This window comes from Chelonoidis abingdonii, chromosome 4 (genome assembly GCF_003597395.2).
Source record: "Chelonoidis abingdonii isolate Lonesome George chromosome 4, CheloAbing_2.0, whole genome shotgun sequence".
Taxonomy (NCBI): Eukaryota; Metazoa; Chordata; order Testudines; family Testudinidae; genus Chelonoidis; species Chelonoidis abingdonii.
Window position 1 is genome coordinate 54,925,221 of NC_133772.1, and position 19,871 is coordinate 54,945,091.

At 39.6% G+C, this 19,871-nt stretch overlaps 1 protein-coding gene across 8 annotated transcripts in view; it reads left to right on the forward strand.

Annotated features, from left to right (window-relative positions):
- The window catches only part of MICAL2 (microtubule associated monooxygenase, calponin and LIM domain containing 2), a 190,145-nt gene that overhangs the window by 79,357 nt on the left and 90,917 nt on the right, over positions 1-19,871 (forward strand). For 5 of the 8 annotated variants that reach the window (XM_075065182.1, XM_032791800.2, XM_032791799.2 and 2 more), the window contains exons 12-19: positions 42-189; positions 4,044-4,243; positions 4,775-4,887; positions 9,914-9,979; positions 10,845-10,991; positions 13,837-14,046; positions 14,268-14,369; positions 18,722-18,853. In XM_075065182.1, coding sequence (XP_074921283.1) covers positions 42-189; positions 4,044-4,243; positions 4,775-4,887; positions 9,914-9,979; positions 10,845-10,991; positions 13,837-14,046; positions 14,268-14,369; positions 18,722-18,853 — 1,118 coding nt within the window. The remainder of the gene's footprint in view (positions 1-41; positions 190-4,043; positions 4,244-4,774; positions 4,888-9,913; positions 9,980-10,844; positions 10,992-13,836; positions 14,047-14,267; positions 14,370-18,721; positions 18,854-19,871) is intronic. The other 3 variants (XM_075065181.1, XM_032791802.2, XM_032791797.2) reach the window with 2 other exon arrangements.

Consider the following 19,871-nt stretch of genomic DNA (forward strand, 5'->3'; position numbering starts at 1 on the left):
ATGCAAGTGACTGAAACGTTCTCCCTATATTACACCTGCAGAATCTGATATTCGACCTAATAAGCTTTTAACCTGGTGTCAGAAACAGACAGAAGGCTACAGGAACGTTAATGTCACTGATCTCACTACTTCTTGGAGGAGTGGCCTTGCACTGTGTGCAATTATGCACCGCTTCAGACCTGACCTCATGTAAGTTATGTGGGTAGAGTTTGCTGATTGTAGGATACTCTAAGTAGTTTATAAAAGTATAGACTAGTGTAAGGCCAACCAAAACAATGCTGGTGGTTTAGAGTCCCCTTTTAACATTTGTTTTTGCAACCGGGTGCATGCCATTGCTGAGTTTGGTTTTTCCCCGGATGTCGGTATACATTTTCAAAGAGCTGCGTGGCTTTTATCTGTGTGATCCTTGTTGACTTTAGTGGAAATCACATGCCTATTTTTTTTTTTTTAATGTGAGGGCTTGTGTCCATGTGTTCCTCGAAGCACGTTCGTAGAAAAGAGAGGCAAGTTCAGGGGAATTTTGCAGCTTTAGACTGTTTCTGTGTGTGCTCTGTCCAGAGCAATCCGACAACCTTTCATATTAGCTGCATTATGAACATCAAAAATCGAGTAACAGATGCCTGAGCTAGTCCTGTCAAATTAACTCTCTTGTCTGCCCTAACTCCCTTCTTCGGTCTTAATTCTGGGATTCCTTAACCACACCATATCACACTGGACCTAACTAATTACACAGAAACTTTTAGGGTATGTCTATAATGCAACTAGACACCGGCGGCCAGCCCATACCAGCTGACTTGGGTTTGCGGGGATCAGGCTATAGGGGTGTTCAATTTCAGTGTAAACTTCCAGGCTCCAGGACTCTGCAAGGTGGCAGGGTCCTAGAGCTCAGGCTGCAACCCAAACTTGGAAGTCTCCACTGCAATTATACAACCCCTTAGCTTGAGTCCTGCAAGCCTGAGTCAGCTGGCATGGGCCAGCCATGGGTGTCAAGTTGCAGTGTAGACATACCCTTAGTGTGTGCCTCTGTCCCAGCTACTTATTGAGACCTGTGATCTTCCTACATCCAGAGAAGCTGTAATCAGTCTTTTAATGGTCATCTCTGTTGAAATCTGTGGGAGGAATGACTCCTGTATCCTCTCAGACTCTCTCTGGCACTGGGCTACCCAATGCACACAGACTTTTAAATCCACAATGACAGTGTGGCAGAAATTTGAAAAGGAGACCTAACTGGAAACTCCAGAATGGAAAAAAAAATGGCACATGCACCAAAATAAGAGCTAGTATAAATGGAAGCATTAGTAGTTTTCGACACGGTTAAAGCTGATGGGTTTGCTAAATGCTAATTATTCAGCTAAATAGGAGGTGCAGTTGGGCCCCTTTTACCTTGTGAAATTGGAAACCGTAGAAGCCCCCATGCAAGGTGGGCCACATGGCAAGGCGTAACTCAGGAGAATAAGAGGGGTTTCTCTGGGACTGGGACGGACTGAAAACACAACGACCAAGGGATGGGTTGACAAGCTGTTTGGGCATGAGTAAGCCTGAGATTTTTGTCATGGATATTTTTAGTAAGTCATGGACAGGTCGTAGACAGTAACCAGAAATTCACAGAAACCCATGACCTGTCTCTGACTTTTACTAAAAATATCTCTGACAAAATGGGCAGCTGTGGGGTCTCTCCTCACTGGCTGGGAGCTGCAGGGGGGTGCCTGTGGCGGCTGGGAGTTGTGAGGGGTCCTGCCACCAGCAGCAGCTATGAACTGCACTGGGGCTGAAGCAGAGAATGTCATGGAGGTCTCTGAAATCAAGGATTCCGTGACCTTCATGACAATTGTAGCCTTAGGCATGAGAGAGACAGAAAGCGAGAGAATCTGTCATGACTGTAGAGTGAGAAGGAGCACGGAGACCTTCTTTTGGGCACAGTACTTGTTGGACAGGGAAATTCAGATTCCTGAGCAAGAAAAGTCCCTGCTGTTTTGTTTCTACTGTGTTTAGAGAAACAGGACTTTGCATGCTTTCTTTGTAACTAAAGAGGATTCCACCTAAGAAATATCTGACTCCAGCATCAATTTCTCCTCCTAAAGGAAACAACCTGGCAAGGCCCCAAATACTGGCTAATCTCATTGGCCGGAGGACATCAACATGAAGCACTAAACCCAGTAATGAGATCCAGAGCGCTGTACCATCAGGTTTTAAAATTGATGCTTTTGGATTCATAAAAGCAGCTACTGGCCCATGACTGAATTTCAGCCATCCTCGGCATCAGGAAGGGATCACTCTCTTTTGGGGTGTAGAATTTTATGTTTGGCATGAGGTGGAGGAAACATCTTTGCTAGCAGCTTTATTTTTTTTAAAAAATGTCTGCTTGAAACTACTTGGGATTGCAATTTTATTGAGTCCCAGAGAAAATGGATTGGGGGCAGGTAATGCGGTCAAAAGTGTGCGATAAATTTATTGCAAGAACAACAATTTGTGTGTGTGTGAGAGAGAGAGACACTGTGGTAATAGCCTCCTGTCCCAAACCTGGACTTTAGCGTCCAAAATCTGGGGGCTTACCTGAAACTCCCCCAAGCTCACTACCAGCTTGGATATTCTCGCTGCCACCAGATCAGGAATTGATGGGGCCTGATCCCCCCTTTCCTCTCTCTGGTGTCCCCAACCCTCCCTTGGKGGGACACCCAGATTCCAAATCCCTTGGATGCTAAAAGCAGGGGAGAAAACCCCTTCCCCCCTCCTTCCCAGGCTTGCCTCTTGGTCTAGCCTGCAAGTATCAAGAAACCGGTTTCTCTGCTTCCCAAGAGATAAGCGTTCTCTGCCCTCAGGACAATTGAGATGCAAAATACCAACAGCTTGGCTTTGCCTTTCCCCGTGCCTGCCTTCCCGTGAGGGAGACAGGTACCTGATACAGAGGTTTCACTTTCTCTGCCTTACTAGAAAAAGAAACTTCCACAAGTTTTGAAAAAAAGAAAGCTTTATATAGAAAAAGAGACAATACAGACTAATAACTTGCATAAACATTTATACAGGCTCCTACTTAAGAAAATCTGAATAACCCAGTCTGATTTAAAAAATAGCCAATTTAAATAGACCAGCAATCACATACATGTAAATACAACACAAAGCTCCTCATAGCCGAATTACTTTGCTTCCTTTTGTACTCACAGATGTTTAGGAGAAGGGTTGAAAGCAGAGGTAGTTAGAAGCAAAGCTTGTTTTCTCACAGCCGAGGAAAACAACAAAGACACAGCAATCCACATCTGTACATACAACACAAAGCTCCTCATAGCCGAATTACTTTGTTTTCCTTTGTACTCACAGACTTTTAGTAGAATATTTGAGATAAGATGGAGTTAGAAGAAAACTTGTTTACCCATAGCCGAGAAAACAACAAAGACCCCGAGTATACAAATTCCCGCCCCTGACTTTAAACAATCCAGTTCTCTGATTGGTCCTCTGGTCAGGTGTTTGGTTACCCTTTCCAGGTAAAAGAAACTTAACCCTTACCTTACCTATCTACTTATGACAGAGACACACACTTTTTTTAATAAGAGAATGTGGTGCTAGTCTGAGCTCACAATTCACTAATCTATGTGGTCATGAATTTGATTACTTTTCATTCTAAATGAGTTGGGATTATTCCAGTGTTTAAAGGCAAAGTACATCACTTGCAGCGGTTGGAACATGTGGCAGTGCAGCTATATTCTGGAAGGGAAGGATTTTTTCTACTGTTTGTGGTATGGTTACATTTTTCACATGGTAGATCAGGAAATTCATTCTCTACAACTAGTTTTGAAAAATTAGGTTCAATGACGTTTTTGAAATTTTAATTTGAAAAGTGAACATCAAACATTGTAGGGAAGTGCTTTGGGTCATATGCCTTGTCTGTAAATTTGGATACAGTTCACAAATGCAACCCTGTGAAACATGCAGGCAGTCTTGAATCATGACTTCAGTCATGACATTCCCAAATGAGGCAAATGAGTACTTTTATTGTTTTTGTGCAGCTCTCCCCCAAACCCACCCAATATTTATGCTTTGTTCCTCAGTGACTTTGACTCTTTGAATGAAGATGATGATGTTGAAAATAACCAGCTGGTGTTTGACATCGCTGAACGAGAGTTTGGAATTCCTCCAGTAACCACTGGGAAAGAGATGGCGTCTGCTGGAGAGCCTGATAAACTCAGCATGGTCATGTACCTCTCAAAATTCTATGAGCTATTTAGAGGAACTCCTCTGAGAGCAGTTGGTAAGCAAACCATTGCTCTTCATTTTTACAGAAATTGGAATGATCATTTCACCTAAGCTGCCTAATTATCCCTGATGTTGGGCCGAAGTCCGTTTCTCACAGCTACAGTATAACCACTCTGGAATGTTTGACTCCGTTTGCTGTCTGTAGTAGTTATCTCATGCTTAAAAAGGAAAGGGAAAAAATATTTGATTTGGATCAAGGCTTTCAATTCCTAAATGGTCTCGGAAAGCAGTAGAGCATTGAGTAACTGCCACTATCATTAAGATAATACTGTCAAACATTATAGCAACTTGCTAAGGATGATGTTCTCCCCATATTTATTTATATGGGATTCTCTTCCAATTTTTAAAAAACATATGTAGATTTTATTTATTCATTCGTTCTGCGGGGAGAGTGGGCTCCAACACACTCATGTATAAATGCTACTACTAGTAGACTGCAAAAATGTTGTTTCTACAGAGAAAACGCTTTGAAAAGTAATTTTTATGTGAATACAATATCTTGAGTGCAATATCTTCATTTTAACAGATGCTGTGGATAAGCAAAATGGAGAAAATAATGACCTTTGCTCAGCAAAATCATCAAACTTCATATTTAACAACTACATCAATTTAACGTTACCAAGGAAGCGAGTACCAAAAGTAAGGTTCTTTGCCCTTTACTACTTTACCTCATATTAGTAGGTTAAAGATATACTATCATACTTCTACATAATGTAAACCAGTAGAGTATATTCGTGGTTATATGAAAATAATTCCAATGCAGACAAGGATGTGTTGTCTTATTAAACAAAAATATTGGTTATTATGTTTGTAACTCTAAGCATTGCAACGTTATGCTAGTCATCAATGAAATTATCTAGAAACCAACTAGTTCTTATAATGCAGTCCTTGGAAATCCTAAATTCCTGTTTAATGTTCAACGGGAGTTTTGAGTGTGCAAACAGTGAAAAAGTAGAAAGCAAAAACTTATCTAACTAGTTTAACTGTCCAGACTACTGTGGTATTATTTGGCATAGGTAAATAAATATCTTTTTTAAAAAGATATGAGATTTTTCAACTTGCCAGTGTCCTTTCTTAAAACATTTTCTACTTTAGCTTTATTCAATTCCAGGTTGTTCATTTGTGAGCAACATAAAAAGATGGCCTGTTTTTGCAAATCATTTAAAAAACTTTTTGATATTTCTGGCCAGTTTTTCCACTGTTAACATATAATGAAAAATAGTCTATAAAGTTTTATTGACTTGCGAAAAGACTGGAGAAAACCTTGAATATTTCCCTGTATCAGTTAACCAGGCCTTTATCAAAGTTGTACTGTAGTCTTGCAGCACTTCATATAAAAGAGTGAAATCTATATTACCATACCACATGTACACTCAAATAATAGTTGTGATTCTGGGAGAATTTTTCAATTATTAAATATCTTTTATTTATAGCAATGAAATTAATGACCTGAAAAAGCCAAAGTTGAGGATAATACTACTGATACCACATTTTCAGGTTCCGTTCTCCAAAACATTTTAGGGGCCAATCCTCCAAACTTACAGAAGTATAATGCCTAATGGAAAAGTTCACTACCAAGAGTAACATTTACTGTTGTAAATGTTTGGAGGATCTGGCCCCTAGGCAATATTCCATTCACATGTCCCCTTATTTTTTCTCTCTCCTACTTTATCATAAGTGCTGCTGAGTAATGGAGAATTGCTAGTAAGTATGCAGTTCCCTGTGCTTCATAAAGCATTCGGTGCCTGTCGAAATCAGTGAAACCGTGCAAGGCACAGGGAACTGGGTTAGCAGAGCCTGATGCAGGATTGGGGCTGGTGAGAGTGTTTTTGTTTTTCCTTAAATGAATAGAAGCTCTTCCAAGACAATGACTTTGGAGATACATTCAGTTACATATTTTCTGTGAAATAACTTTCCTATCATATTGACAGGAACTTGGAGAGGCAGTTTGTTGACTTTGAGCCAGACTGTGCAGGCTGTTTTAAAAAGGGAAGATGAGAGTGGGATTGGGGATAAAAGACAATGTCCTTCTGTGATTGTTCAGAGCTAATTGCTATGAAGTGCTAGCCAACCCACACCAGAATGTGGCTGCTGCTCTGTAAAGCTGTGATAACAGCATAGTTCGTTAACCTCCATGGTTGTTTCCTGAAAATACAATCTCATGCAAACTCATGTGAGGTTGTTTCCTGCACTGTTCTGTAACCTTATTTTTTTTCAATAATTCCAGCTGTTGCAAAGAAACCATGTTTGTAACAGTAGTCTGTTGCATAGTAAAAGAAAAAATATCTGCCAATACAAGCACTTCCGATTTTTTTACTTTTAGTTTTTCATTGCCTTACATGTTAACTTACAAAAGTAACAGAAGGCAGCTCTCCCACGCCTTCATTCCTAGTCCAAAGATCTTAACAGGACTGCCTGTGTGTGTATATGTATATAGGTGTGTATATATATGCATATATTAAAATATAATGTTCATAGTTTTCCTTATTGGCTATAAATCTGCTTCCACCTTGTCTTTTCAATTCTGGTGTAAACCAGCTACCTAAACAAGATTTTCTTAACCCAGAAAGTGCTTATTTCCTAGGTTTACTTGAGTCTTACATGTTGCTAATTCCATAAACACGTTTTTAAAGCATGTGACTAGTCAGCCACTCACTAGTTATCTCATATATCCTTATTAGGTAACAACTTTTACCCACCAAACACCCACAAACAAAACCAGCGTGACACACTTACCAAGCAGCCAAACTAGAGACAAGCCAAATAGGCAAAATAAACATTGTGCTCTATTAAAACAGATGATTTCCTTTGGAGAGGAGCTCTTCTTATTGCCATGTTGTTTTTTCCTTAGTTACTTACAAAAGTAAACAGACTTTCAGTAGTGGAAGTCTTTCCTCTCTACTAAGGTGTTTAGTCTTCTCTCATTAGCTAGTAGACAAAAGAAATACCAATAGTTCTTGACCTCTGCGAGCAGCAGAAGTAGGAATTAATACAATAGTTCAGCACTTTGCATTGTCCAGTGAGAGCAGCAGCTTTTGGGAGTTCTTTACATTAAATCTTGGAGTACAGCTGCACATGTACACAGCATTTGATAAAACAATAACTGCTTCCCTTCCCCAAAAAAGTTTACAGATGAGATAAATGATGAGGGAATTTTGCTTTGTGGCCTCCTGTTGGCACCACCATCACAATGCTCCATGGAAAGAAGAAATAATGCTTTCCCTTCAGACGCCTTTCATCTCCAACCCCAGATCCAATATAGTGTGTGTGCAATGTTGTCCATCTAGAAATGGCTCAGGGAGCAAGAATGTCGAGGGCACTTCTTTTGCAGGAAGCACCACAGACCTTCACAGCTTCCTCTGTGATGTGTAGCTTCTGTGTTTCAGAAGGGTTACCTTGTAGTGTGCATTTACACAGCAGCTGGAAGGTGAATCCCAGCTGGGGTAGACCTACATGTGCTAGCTGTCCTCAATAGCACCTAAAAAATTAGCATTGTTGACATGGTGGCATAAGCGGCATCTTGAGCTAGTCACCTGAGTATGTACCAAAGTAGCTGTAGCTACACTGCTAATTTTAGCGCACTAGCTCCAGCAGAGCTAGCATGTTTTCATCTACCAGAGCTGGGAATTACACCTCCCAGCTGCTGCGTGGGCACACCCTCAGTTTGGGACAGGAAGTTACCCAAACTATAGCTATCTGAGGAGGCGGAGGAAATGTAGCAAGGCAGAACTTAACCTTAACTTTGCAGGAAAACAGACTTAAAAATTGATATAGGACCTATTAACAAGTACAAATAGTCAGGTGCTTAGTGTTGCGTCTTGTTAGAGAGATGGCACTTCCAACACAATAGTATGCCCTTACAACGTTATGTGGGTTTGATTCAGCACTGACCACAAGGGGAGACTGCCACCAACTGAATTGCCAGCACTGCTTCCTGCACTGTCAGGCTTTTCCTTAGAGCTGGTCATTAGTTGGATGGGAGACCTCTAACCCTGCCTAGTGTGTGAGAGATTAGGAAATTGCAGGCTGAGGGTAATGTGGCTGCAATTTGTTTGCCAATATGTACTGTGCTAGATAATGTTTTTCATTTTCCTATTAAAGTGTCTGCAGTGCTCCAGAGGAACTGAGGTTTCCTGCACTTCTCCAGACTATAGAATGATTTTTAGATGTTTACATGATAATGAGCACAGTCTGCAGGCATGGAGTCACTGTGCAATTAATTGCTTAGTAGTCTAGATCCTTAAAAAAATTAACCGCAGTTCATTGTATAAAATTTTGAAAGTTAATGTGATATTGTGCCCTTCATTCTCTTGTGTGGTCTCCTTTTTTTGTGTACAAGCTATTCTGCAGAACACATTGTGCTATTGCACTGTTCAGTCTTGCTTGGCAGACTGATGCTTACGTAGGACGGGAAACTAGATTACTGAGAGCCAATGCTTGAAAGGCACAGTATTCAAAATATCGTCATCTATTTCTTTTGGTATTTGCCCAGAAGTTAAGGTTGAGATAATTTCAGTTCACTCTAGAGTGATTTATTATAAGCTGTGGAAAATATTAAAAAGTTTGTGTTCATTGTTTGTCGTCCCATCCCCCCCCCCCTTTTTATTATTGTCATGGAAGGTTGCTCAGTTGCCGCTCATACAAATGACTGAACTGTGGTTTTTATTGACTATTATACAGAAACAACATGGGCTGACATGTTTACCAGGCAGAAAGATTGTCCATGTTATAATTACTTTTTCCTACAATTTACCTGTTTGTGGAAGTTGAACCAGAGTTCCAGGACTGAATTTTACTGAGAGCTGATGTAAATTTTAAATCACTAAGTCATTTGACAGGGTAATATCACTCGTCTGTCTATTCAAGTAGGCTCTGATTCAGTAAATTTCTTAAATGCATAACTTTAAGCATGTGAGAAGCAATTGACTTCAACTGGGCTACTCTCACGCTATGCATGCATGTGCTTAAATACCTTACTGAATCAAGACCATAATCAGTTTGATAGAATTGTGAATAAAGCAGACAGTTTTTCTGAAGGGGAAGAAAGCTATGTTTGTACTTGAGAATCTACCTGATGGGGTGTGTGGTGAGAGGTGGGAGGGGAGGGGGGATGTGCCTGTGTGTATATTTTTTAACTTTACCTGAAATCCATTACAGTTTAATTATAATATAATTTGTATTTAATACCTTTCATCCAAGAATGTCAAAGTGCTTTGTGAGCACTAAATACCTTTAAAGATTGTCCCCTAAATGATTAATCCCTGACACACTCCTTTGAGATTTCGTGCAAAGGAAACTGAGACCAAGAATTCAATCCATATCCATTAGTCCCACTGAAGTTCAGTAATAAGTCTCAGTTCAGCAAGGTACTTATGCGCATACCTAGCTTTAGGCATGTCAGTATTCTCACTAAAGTTAATGAGACTATTTGTGTGCTTAGTTAGGCATGTGCTTCAGTCCTTTGCTGAATCACGGCTGTAATCAGTGATAGAGGTGGGATAAGTACCCAAAAGTCCTGAAACTCCTGAGCCCAGTCCCACTCTGCAAACTACCCCATGGCCCCACTTCCCTATTTGCTAAGTTTAATATTTTTAACATACTGATTAATAAATTCTGTGTAAATATAGTTGTGCTCAACATACCTTGTTTGACTTGATTGTTGCAGGTTGAAAGGAGAGAAGAAAATGATATGAACAAAAGGCGTCGAAAGGGCCTCGGTGGCTTTGAAGAGGTGGGTGTTAAGTCTTGTTGCTATGTTAACCACATCTTCCGCATGAAGAGAGTTAATGAAGTAGCAGGAAGCAGATTTAACAGAGGCCCAAAATCTGAACTTTTGTGTTCTGTGCTGATTAAGACATACCCCCTTTCCCCTCCCTGCCACGCCCCGAGGATTTTGCAGTCTTTAATTTATCTTCTACACAGTAGTGAAGCTAAATTATTTTTTTTTTTCAGATTATTTATAAAGGAAAAGTGAGAGAGCTTCATTTTTTAAATTCCTATTCTGGTTTAGGAAATACATATACACCTTTACCCTGATATAATGCTGTTCTCAGGAGCCAAAAAATCTTATCGCATTATAGGTGAAACCATGTTATATCAAACTTGCTTTGATCTGCCGGAGTGCACAGCCCCGCCCCACAGCGGCGCTTTACCATGTTATATCCAAATTTGTGTTATATCAGGTCACGTTATCTAGGGGTAGAGGTGTGTATATTTGCTTTTCTTGTCCCAGCTCAGTTATTTAACTTTTGTTTTATAACTTTCTAACAGCATTTCCTTCTGGTAAAAGTCCCATTCCCTTCCTGATTGTATTTTTTATGGCTTCTTGCTCTGTGTTCAGCAGTGTCAGTTCAGTCTCTATAAATCCTGTTTTTTCCTTCACTTGAGGGATGGGTCACCAAAGAGAATAATCTATTTGTTTATTTACAGGACAGTGTAAAAAAAAAAAAAAAAGTGAGTTACTTTTTGAAATAAGCAGATGTCACAAAATGACATCATTCTTCTCAGGCTGAGAGTGTCTGGTGTAATATCACTGTAAGTCTCAATTTCAGACTTCAAGAAAAATTCTCTGTGTGGTTTTTTTTTTTTTTTTACAGGCTTCACGTTTTTCTAGTCGGGGTACGAATTCTGGTAAAGATCAGGGCGACAGAGAAGGAATGAATCGAAATAAAGTAAAGTCAATGGCAACGCAGCTGTTGGCAAAGTTTGAAGAAAATGCCCCAAACACATCTCTCCGGAGACAGGTGAGTGACGAATGTAAAATTCACCTTTGAATTCAAGTAATCTCTCCTCATGAACAAAACAGTAGTTCTCAGATAAAAATTGCATCTGTAGTAAGGTTGAAGAAGCTTTTTTTTAAGAATTTGTCGTCTAAAATTTGTATAGAAAATATCCTTTTCATTGCATTTAGGGAGAAACTAATTGGTGACTATGTAGGTGCCCATTGCATGGTAATACATAGTGTAATTGTATAGATTTGAAACATACTGCAAACTTGTCTCTGAAGCTATGGCTTTATAGTGGAGCTTTGTAACAATAAGTTGTCCTAGGTCTGCTGGCTAAGGTTTTGTAAAAGCTCTTCAGTTTTCATGTTTTGTGGATGTTAGTAAAGGATACAGAGTCACTGTCAAGACAGAAAGATCCAGTGGAATATCTTCTTTTCATTGTAATTCTTGTCTAGGAAAGAAAATGTAGAAAATACAAGACAGTGCGTCTAATCTTTTGATGCATGCATTGTCATTAAATGAACAGAATATACTGTGCATGTTTTGCAGTTGATCACGAGTGGCTTCAGCAGGACTGCCAATGTTTAAAGTTAACCACAGTCTGTTTAAAATATTTAGTATTCCACATGCGCACTTCCAAGTACAGTTGTAATAGGAGAGCAGGCCATTAATTTTGGTAGACTCCAAAAGGGCTGTGTAGAACATCTGGATAAAGCCCTTTTAGGGATCCCTTTAAGCAGTTTTTTCTCTTTTTCTGTCTGTCTCGAAATATCTTGTTCTATTTACATTTTCTTAAGATTTTCCACTCTTATGTTTTTGTTTTGACTCAAAATGTTATACAAGGAGCTAGTAGATAAACCAGCCCTGCTCTCTTCCTCTGATCCTCCTGCTAATCCTCACTTTACTAAGCCTAAGGAGCCAAGTCCTTCACCTCCACCAAAGAGTCAGGTAGGAATTCATAAGGAGAAAAATCTTTCTATAAATAATTAACGTACTATTTTTATGTAGTACGGCACGATTCAATGTCTTCAAATGACTCCAGAACACTCAAATTAATTGAGTTTAGGGTTCTTGAATTTAGTGTGGTAGTACCCAAAATAATACAGAAAAAATAGGTGAATAAGAGACCCCCCTCTGTTAGTTACAATACACTCTTCAGACAAGATCAGAAAGCTGTTTGAAGAATGAGTTTATGCACGCAAAGCACTCTAAATATGTGTGGGTCAAGTTCTGTGTGCTTAAATCAAGCAAACTCCCATTGACATCAGTGGAGAAATTGTGTATATATGTTGCAGTATATATAAATTTTGTGTGCTAGAAAAATACTGCAATACATTCAATGTGTTGATATATTCATGTACAGTAAGCTGTATAGTTTGATAGAATGCTAAGACAAAGGGAGTTTTGCTCAGTTTGACCCTATGAAACAATTCAGAATGATCCATGACTCAGTGCTCAACAAAGAGTTGGGATTCAGTTTAGATAAGCATCTAAGAGCTAAACAGTTATCCATTTTCCAGTCCTTTTGGGTGGAGCCCCAGATATTTTGTGGTAAGAATCTATGCTAGGAACCTCCATTGTAGCCCAGAATGAAACACTGAATACATTTTGGCTTTTTTTTTTTTTTTTTTTTTTTTTTAAGTCCCATTTCAAACAGTGTTGATACTTAATTTTAAAAACGCTGAATATTATTTTATGCAGTTCAGGTTGCTGTCTTGTTTCCATTTTTTGGAAGACCATTCTTGGCATGCCAGAAAAATCAGAGTGGCCTGCTGTAGAATGTGAGCTCCTTGTTCCGTACGCCTTCCCTCTATCTGATGGGTGCAAGGGTGGATCAGCCGATAATTCAGACAATGAACGTGATTTGGTTTGCAGGAATGGGATGAGAATCATTGTTTAAAGAAAGATATCCTTGTGTATAGTGTACCATTATTAACAATTTACAGGCTGACGTGTTTGTCTTTTTGAGAAATATGAATTTTTTTTATTTGCTAATTTCATGTAATTGATCAACCATTATAAAACAGAAGGCCTGATTTCATGAAAATACCAATGGGAGGATCATTTTTAATTACAGTGTGAAACCACAGATGTGGTTCAAAGACCATTTCTATTTGTAGTCTGAATTTTTTGAGCCACCTCTTACTTTATCAAAAACCCCAAACCTTTGGACCTGAAATGTATTCTGCGTAAGCTCAGAATAGAGTAGATCTTGAATTATGCGAAGTAAGTTGTGTTCCTCAGAGGTATTTTTACACTTCAATAGTTCAGTTTCATGCATGTTTTCTGTGGTAATAATGCACAACACTGCAGGACATCACAGGAGAATGTGTTGAATTCTCCCTCTAGTCCAGTGGTTCTCAGACTTTTGTACTGGTGACCCCTTTCAAACAGTAAGCTTCTGAATGTGGCCCCCACCCCCCTTATAAATTAAAAACACTTTTTTTTTTTAATGTATTTCACACCATTATAAATGCTGGAGGCAAAGCAGGGTTTGAGGTGGAGGCTGACAGCTCGTGACCCCCCATGTAATAACCTCATGACCCCTGAGGGATCCCAACCCTTAGTTTGAGAACCCCTGTCTAGTCACACTATTTAGAGTTACAAATAGAGACTGAGAGAGAGCTTGACTACAGGATGTGAAGACCTGCATGTGTTGTATGGTCCAAATATACTCCAGTGCATGGAAATATGTGTGAGTTTTATAGTAATGCAGTGTTTTAAAACATGGAAGAATACTGCATTATATGAAATGCTTAGATATGTGCATGGCTATGATACACGGTTGCGTGTGCTGTCTTAGAACATGCGTAAGTTGCGTGACAGTCCGAGAACAACTTTTTTCATTTGAAGTGTTTCCCAGTTTCAGGCAGTAACTAGTACTGAACATGTGGTCAGAGAACCAAAGCAGTCTTTGCATGGTTCTGATCGTGTGGCCAGGGGATCAAGAATTATAGAAAAAACAGACATGCAGTCCAGGCTTTCAGAAACTCTTGCATCTACCTGTCCTGCTGCATTTGTGATTTCTGGAGTGCTTAAACGCCTTCAGCACGTGGAGGAAAAAATTAATCAGGTGACAAGCTATTTCATTTTTAACTTCTGTCTCTCTTAACTGTGTTTATTCTGGTTAATTCTTCTATGTACACTATATATACTGTATTTACAGACTTCTGTTACATAATTAAGACATAAATTGCCTTTCCCTATACATATTGAATTTCTGCCTTTTCTTGTATGACTGCTATCTAAAATCTGTCTCTCTGTTCTGTTTCCCTTCCTTGGCTTTTACTGCAGAAGAAAGCTCAGTCCGTAGCAAATAGGGACTTTCATAAAAAGAACATTAAAGAGAGAGCAGCTCATCTTGCCTCAATGTTTGGATACGTGGACTTACCAAAGGTGAATATTTAGGTTTTGCAGCTGCAAAAACAATAGTCTAGAAGAAACCATATGTAAGTTAGACGTTTGCAGCAACTTTATATTTTCACTTCTTTTTATTTTGAGTGAAGCTAAAACAGTCAGGAGTTCAGATTCCAGTACATCATGCAGAATGACTTGTGTTGTTAAAAGAAGGTAATTATGTTATGTATTTTTAGTGAAAATATGGAATAACCAGATATTTAAAGTGTGAGAATATTTAAGCATACCTGAAACATACTAGAAAACAGCTCATTATAAAGGTGTCTTGATAATTCAAATGCTGGTAGCTTTAGAAATAGAAATGACTTGACAAGGTGAATATTCAATCAGCTGATCAATGTGTTCACTGTATAGGTTTGTTTTTATCTTAAAAACTATTCCACTTCTTCTGTTGCTACTTATGGGTGTGGTTTCTGATCGAATGGCCAGGTGCAGTCAGGATATTGGTTGAAGTGAAAGTTTTGGGGTGACGATTTCTGTGACTCCTCACTGTCAGATGTACAGATAGGCCTGGGTTATGTTATCCTGCTGCAGACCAGTATCCCAGATTCTACTGAATCTCTTACCCTCTCTCTGCACCACTGCAGTGAATGAATTTTATTTGGAAACTACTAATTACCCTTCACTGTTCTGAACAGAAAAGGAGCTGACTTAATAGCCTAATAGAGGACGACTAGGAAATTGGGAGAGGGGGAAATTGTTGTTAAGGCTTTTGTTGACTGATACAAAACAGAGATCAATATTTTCTCTTGAGAGGCAATGTAGATATTCTCCAAAGTAAGAAGTCAGTGTATGTGTAATTCCATAAATCTCTATCAGAAATATTGGAAACTTTCTCCAATATGTTCATGAATTCCAATGTAACACTTTTTTTTCTTTTGAAATTAAGTGGTACAGAGGAGATGGAAGTCAGTGATTCAGGAAAAAATTGACTGCACCTCTAATCTATCATGAAGCAGAAAGATGCTGTCTAATTGGCTCAGGTTTCAAAGTGGTAGCCGTGTTAGTCTGTATCAGCAAAAATAACGAGAAGTACTTGTGGCACCTTAGAAACTAACAAATTTTTGGGGGCAAAACCTTTCATGGGCTAAAACCAACTTCATCGGATGCAAGCAGTGGAAAATACAGTAGGAAGAGAGATTATATGCAGAGAACATGAGAAAATGGGTGTTGCTATATCAACTCTAACGAGACTAATCAATTACAATTACAAGCCTGTATTAGCAGGAGAAAAAAAACTTTTGTATGATAATCAGGATGGCCCATTTCAAACAGTTAACAAGAAGATGTGAACAACAATAGAGGAAAAATTAGCATGGGGAAATAGTTTTTACTTTTGTGTAATGATCCATCCACTCCCAGTCTTTATTCAAGCCTAATTTAATGGTGTCCAGTTTGCAAATTAATTCCAGTTCTGCAGTTTCTCATTAGAGTGTGTTTTTGAAGTTGTGTTGTTGAAGAATTGTGACTTTTAGGTCTGTAATTGAGTAATCAGGGAGGTTAAAGTGTTCTCCAACTGGTTTTTGAATGTTATAATTCTTGGCATCTGATTTGTGTCCATTTATTCTCTTACATAGAGTCTGTCTGGTTTGGCCAATGTACATGCCAGAGGGGCATTGCTGGCATATGATGGCCAGGGCCGGCTCCAGGCACCAGCTCAGCAAGCAGGTGCTTGGGGTGGCCAAGGGGAAGGGGCGGCACATCAGGCTTTTCGGTGGCAGGTCCCTTGGTCCCTCTCGGAGGGAAGTACCTGCTGCCGAATGGCTGCCAAAGAAGAGAGCAGGGCTGTGGAGTTACCACCGAATTGCCGCCTATCACGATAGCGGCTTTTTTTTTTTTCCTCCTCACCGTTTGGGGCGGCAAAAACCTTGGAGCCGGCTCTGATGATGTATATATCACACTGGTAGATGTGCAGGTGAACAAGCCTCTGATGGTGTGGCTGATGTGATTAGGTCCTATGATAGTGTCTCTTGAATAGATATGTGGACAGAGTTGGCAACAGGCTTTGTTGCAAGGATAGGTTCCTGGATTCGTGTTTTTTTTGTGTGGTATGTAGTTGCTGGTGAGTATTTGCTTCAGGTTGGGGGCTGTCTGTAAGCAAGGACTGGCCTGTCTCCCAAGATCTGTGAGATTGAGGGATCCATCAAGGATCTACAACCTATTCTGAAAGAGATGTGCTGGAGAGGTTTTAATTGAGGGCTGAAGGTGATGGCTAGTGGCGTTCTGTTAATTTCTTTGTTGGGCCTGTCCTGTAGTAGGTGACTTCTGGATATTCTTCTGGCTTTGTCAGTCTGTTTCTTCACTTCACCATGTAGGTATTTTAGTTTTAAGAACGCTTGATAGAAATTGTGTAGATGTTTGTCTCTGTCTGAGGGATTAGAGGAAATGTGGTTGTATCTTAGAGCTTGGCTATAGACAATGGATCAGGTGATGTGGTCTGGATGAAAGCTGGAGGCGTGTAGTAAGTATAGCAGTCAGCAGGTTTCCGGTATAGGGTGGTGTTTATGTGACCATCGCTTATTTGCACTGTAGTGTCCAGGAAGTGGATCTCTTGTGTGGACTGGTCCAGGCTGAGGTTGATGGTGGGATGGAAATTGTTGAAATCCTGGTGGAATTCCTCAAGGGCTACTTTTCCATGGGTCCAGATGATGACGATCTCATCAATGTAGCGCAAGTAGAGTAGGGGCATTAGGGGACGAGAGCTGAGGAAGCATTGTTCTAAATCAGCCATAAAAATGTTGGCATACTGTGGGGCCATGCGGGTACCAATAGCAGTGCCGCTGACTTGATGGTATAAATTGTCCCCAAATGTGAAATAGTTGTGGGTGAGGACAAAGTCATAAAGTTCAGCCACCAGGTTTGCTGTGGCGTTATCGAGGATAGTGTTCCTGATGGCTTGTAGTCCATCTTTGTGTGGAATGTTAGTGTCGAGGGCTTCTACATCCATAGTGGCCAGGATGGTGTTTTCTGGAAGATCACCAATGGATTGTAGTTTCCTCAGGAAGTCAGTGATGTCTCGAAGTTTACTAGGAGTGCTGGTAACATAGGGCCTAAGGAGAGAGTCTACGTAGCCAGACAATCCTGCTGTCAGGGTGCCAATGCCTGAGATGATGGGAGATCCAGGATTTCCAGGATTTATTGGGTAGCAGCTAGAATACCCTTGGTTGGGGTTCTAGGGATGTGTTCATGCAGATTTGTTCCTGTGCTTTTTCAGGGAGTTTCTTGAGCAGATGGTGTAGTTTCTTTTGGAACCCTCAGTGGGATCAGAGGGTAATGGCCTGTAGAATGTGATGTTAACGCCACATTCTACAGGCCATTACCCTACAGGCCATTACACCCTGATCCCATATTTTTTTCATGTTCTCTGTGTGTATATATAGCTTCCTACCGTATTTTCCACTACATGCATCTGATGAAGTGGGTTTTAGCCCATTAAAGCTTGTGCCCAAATAAATTTGTTAGTCTCTAAGGTGCCGCAAGTACTCCTAGTGTTTTTTGCTAATTGGCTCAGCAGATTTCACTTAACTGTAGCAAGTTGGAACGCGCTTATTTGAGGAGATATTCTGTTTGGCTAATGTTGTACCGAACTTTTGCATTTACTTCTGAGGTCAAATTTACTACCTCGTCTTGTGACTTTTTTCAGCCAATTGTGACCCAATAGAAAAATAATTTCTATTTATTCAGTCACTTGTACTGACTTCAATTGTTCAGCACTTGTAGATACCAGATCATAATTAAATGTTGTTAAATTCATACGGTTACAATTAATAATGGTCTCATTATCCCAGCCATTCATATTGTCCACTTAAAAATATTTTCAGTGTGGCACACATCAAATTGAGTGCAGATTCCATTAATCATAATAATAGGCCTTATTGCTTATGTGTTAAGTGAAAACCTGCACTACAAAATTTTGTACATGCACAAGATCATACACCTATTGTGCGAAATGACACTATTTCCTAATATATTAAAATAGTGGACTGAATTCTGTAAAACACTCCATAGTAATGAGAAACCTAAGTAATTGCAAAACGCACTCTCTGAAGAGGTTAATCTACTAGACTGATGCATTCCCTTGTAAGAGTTGCAGCAGATACTGTTCTCTGGAAGCTGCTTATTGTGTTCTGTTACTCTTCACTGTACGTTTTAATAATGTGTACCTTAACAAAGAGCCAAGTCATGTTTATTTGACCAGAGTAGCAGAGTTTGTTTTGAAGTAACTGTACTGTTACTACCTTCCTAACCTTTTCTTGTGCATGGTTGTGCAATTCCATCATCTTAATACTTGTTAATGTGACTATCCTTTCTGTTATTTCTGCTCTATACAGAATAAACTACCTATTACAGGCCTATCCTATTATCAGCCCCCAACTCCCTCTTGCCTTCAAGCTCATGATTCAGCTACTACTTCATCTTCATCATCTATTCACTCAGCTTCCCCTGCTGTTCAATCTAGCAAGGTATTCTATTAACAGATTTTCATATAAAATCCATTCTTGCTCTGAAAACTGCAGAAGGATTGGCTCAGATTGACGGTCATGGCTTTGCATGGAGAATCTTTGCGTACTATGTTTCACATTGAATGCAGAGGTTTAAACGGCTCACTTTTTTTGTTTACTTCTGCATGTTTGTAAAAGGAAAATATCACAAAAAGTAATTCAGATTAAAAACTAAGACGTAGGTCATACGTTTCTAAGAATTTTAATCTTAGCAGTAGCTAATTTTAAATGGTTTTTTTGTTTCCTTTTAATAATACTGCAAACTCTCTTTTGAGAATTAAATGCTTGAGCACGCATTTCCTCTATAAAAGCAGCTTTGATACATAAGAAATAGGCATAAAGTGACTGAAGACAATTTGATCAATTTAAAATCCAACAAATATAGAGTTTCCATTAATGATGAAGTAACACAAGCTTTGATCTGGCTAAGCTTAAAAAGGTTCTGCTTCCTTCTCCCCTACATGCAGAAACCATTTTAATTGGGGTATTTTCAGCCATCTCCTTTTGGAGGCCAGATCTTTGGGAAGTACCTACGTGTCCTTTCTGTCCTCCAATGGTTATGGCAACAGCAGCACAGATTGTCTTTCAAGCCTCAGAACAAATAAGCATATTGAACAGGTTTGGAGTAAGAATAAGTGGGGAAGCCATAAAGTTGCTAGAAATGTTAAAGAGCAGCTGTGGGAACCAACATTGAGGCGTCTGGAACCAGTAGGTGCTACCACCACATTTAAGAAGCGGGAGTTAGGGAAGGGTTGTTTATCAAAACCTAAAATGGTTTGCCATGTGTTTTGGAGGCTGAGAGATCATCTGCTCAAACCTTTCAACCCATCCTTCCTCCACTTTAGGCCTGATCTACACTACATGTTTAAACCGATTTTAGCAGCATTAAACCGATTTAACGCTGTACCCGTCCACACGACGAGGCCCTTTATATCGATATAAAGGGCTCTTTAAATCGGTTTCTGTACTCCTCCCCAAC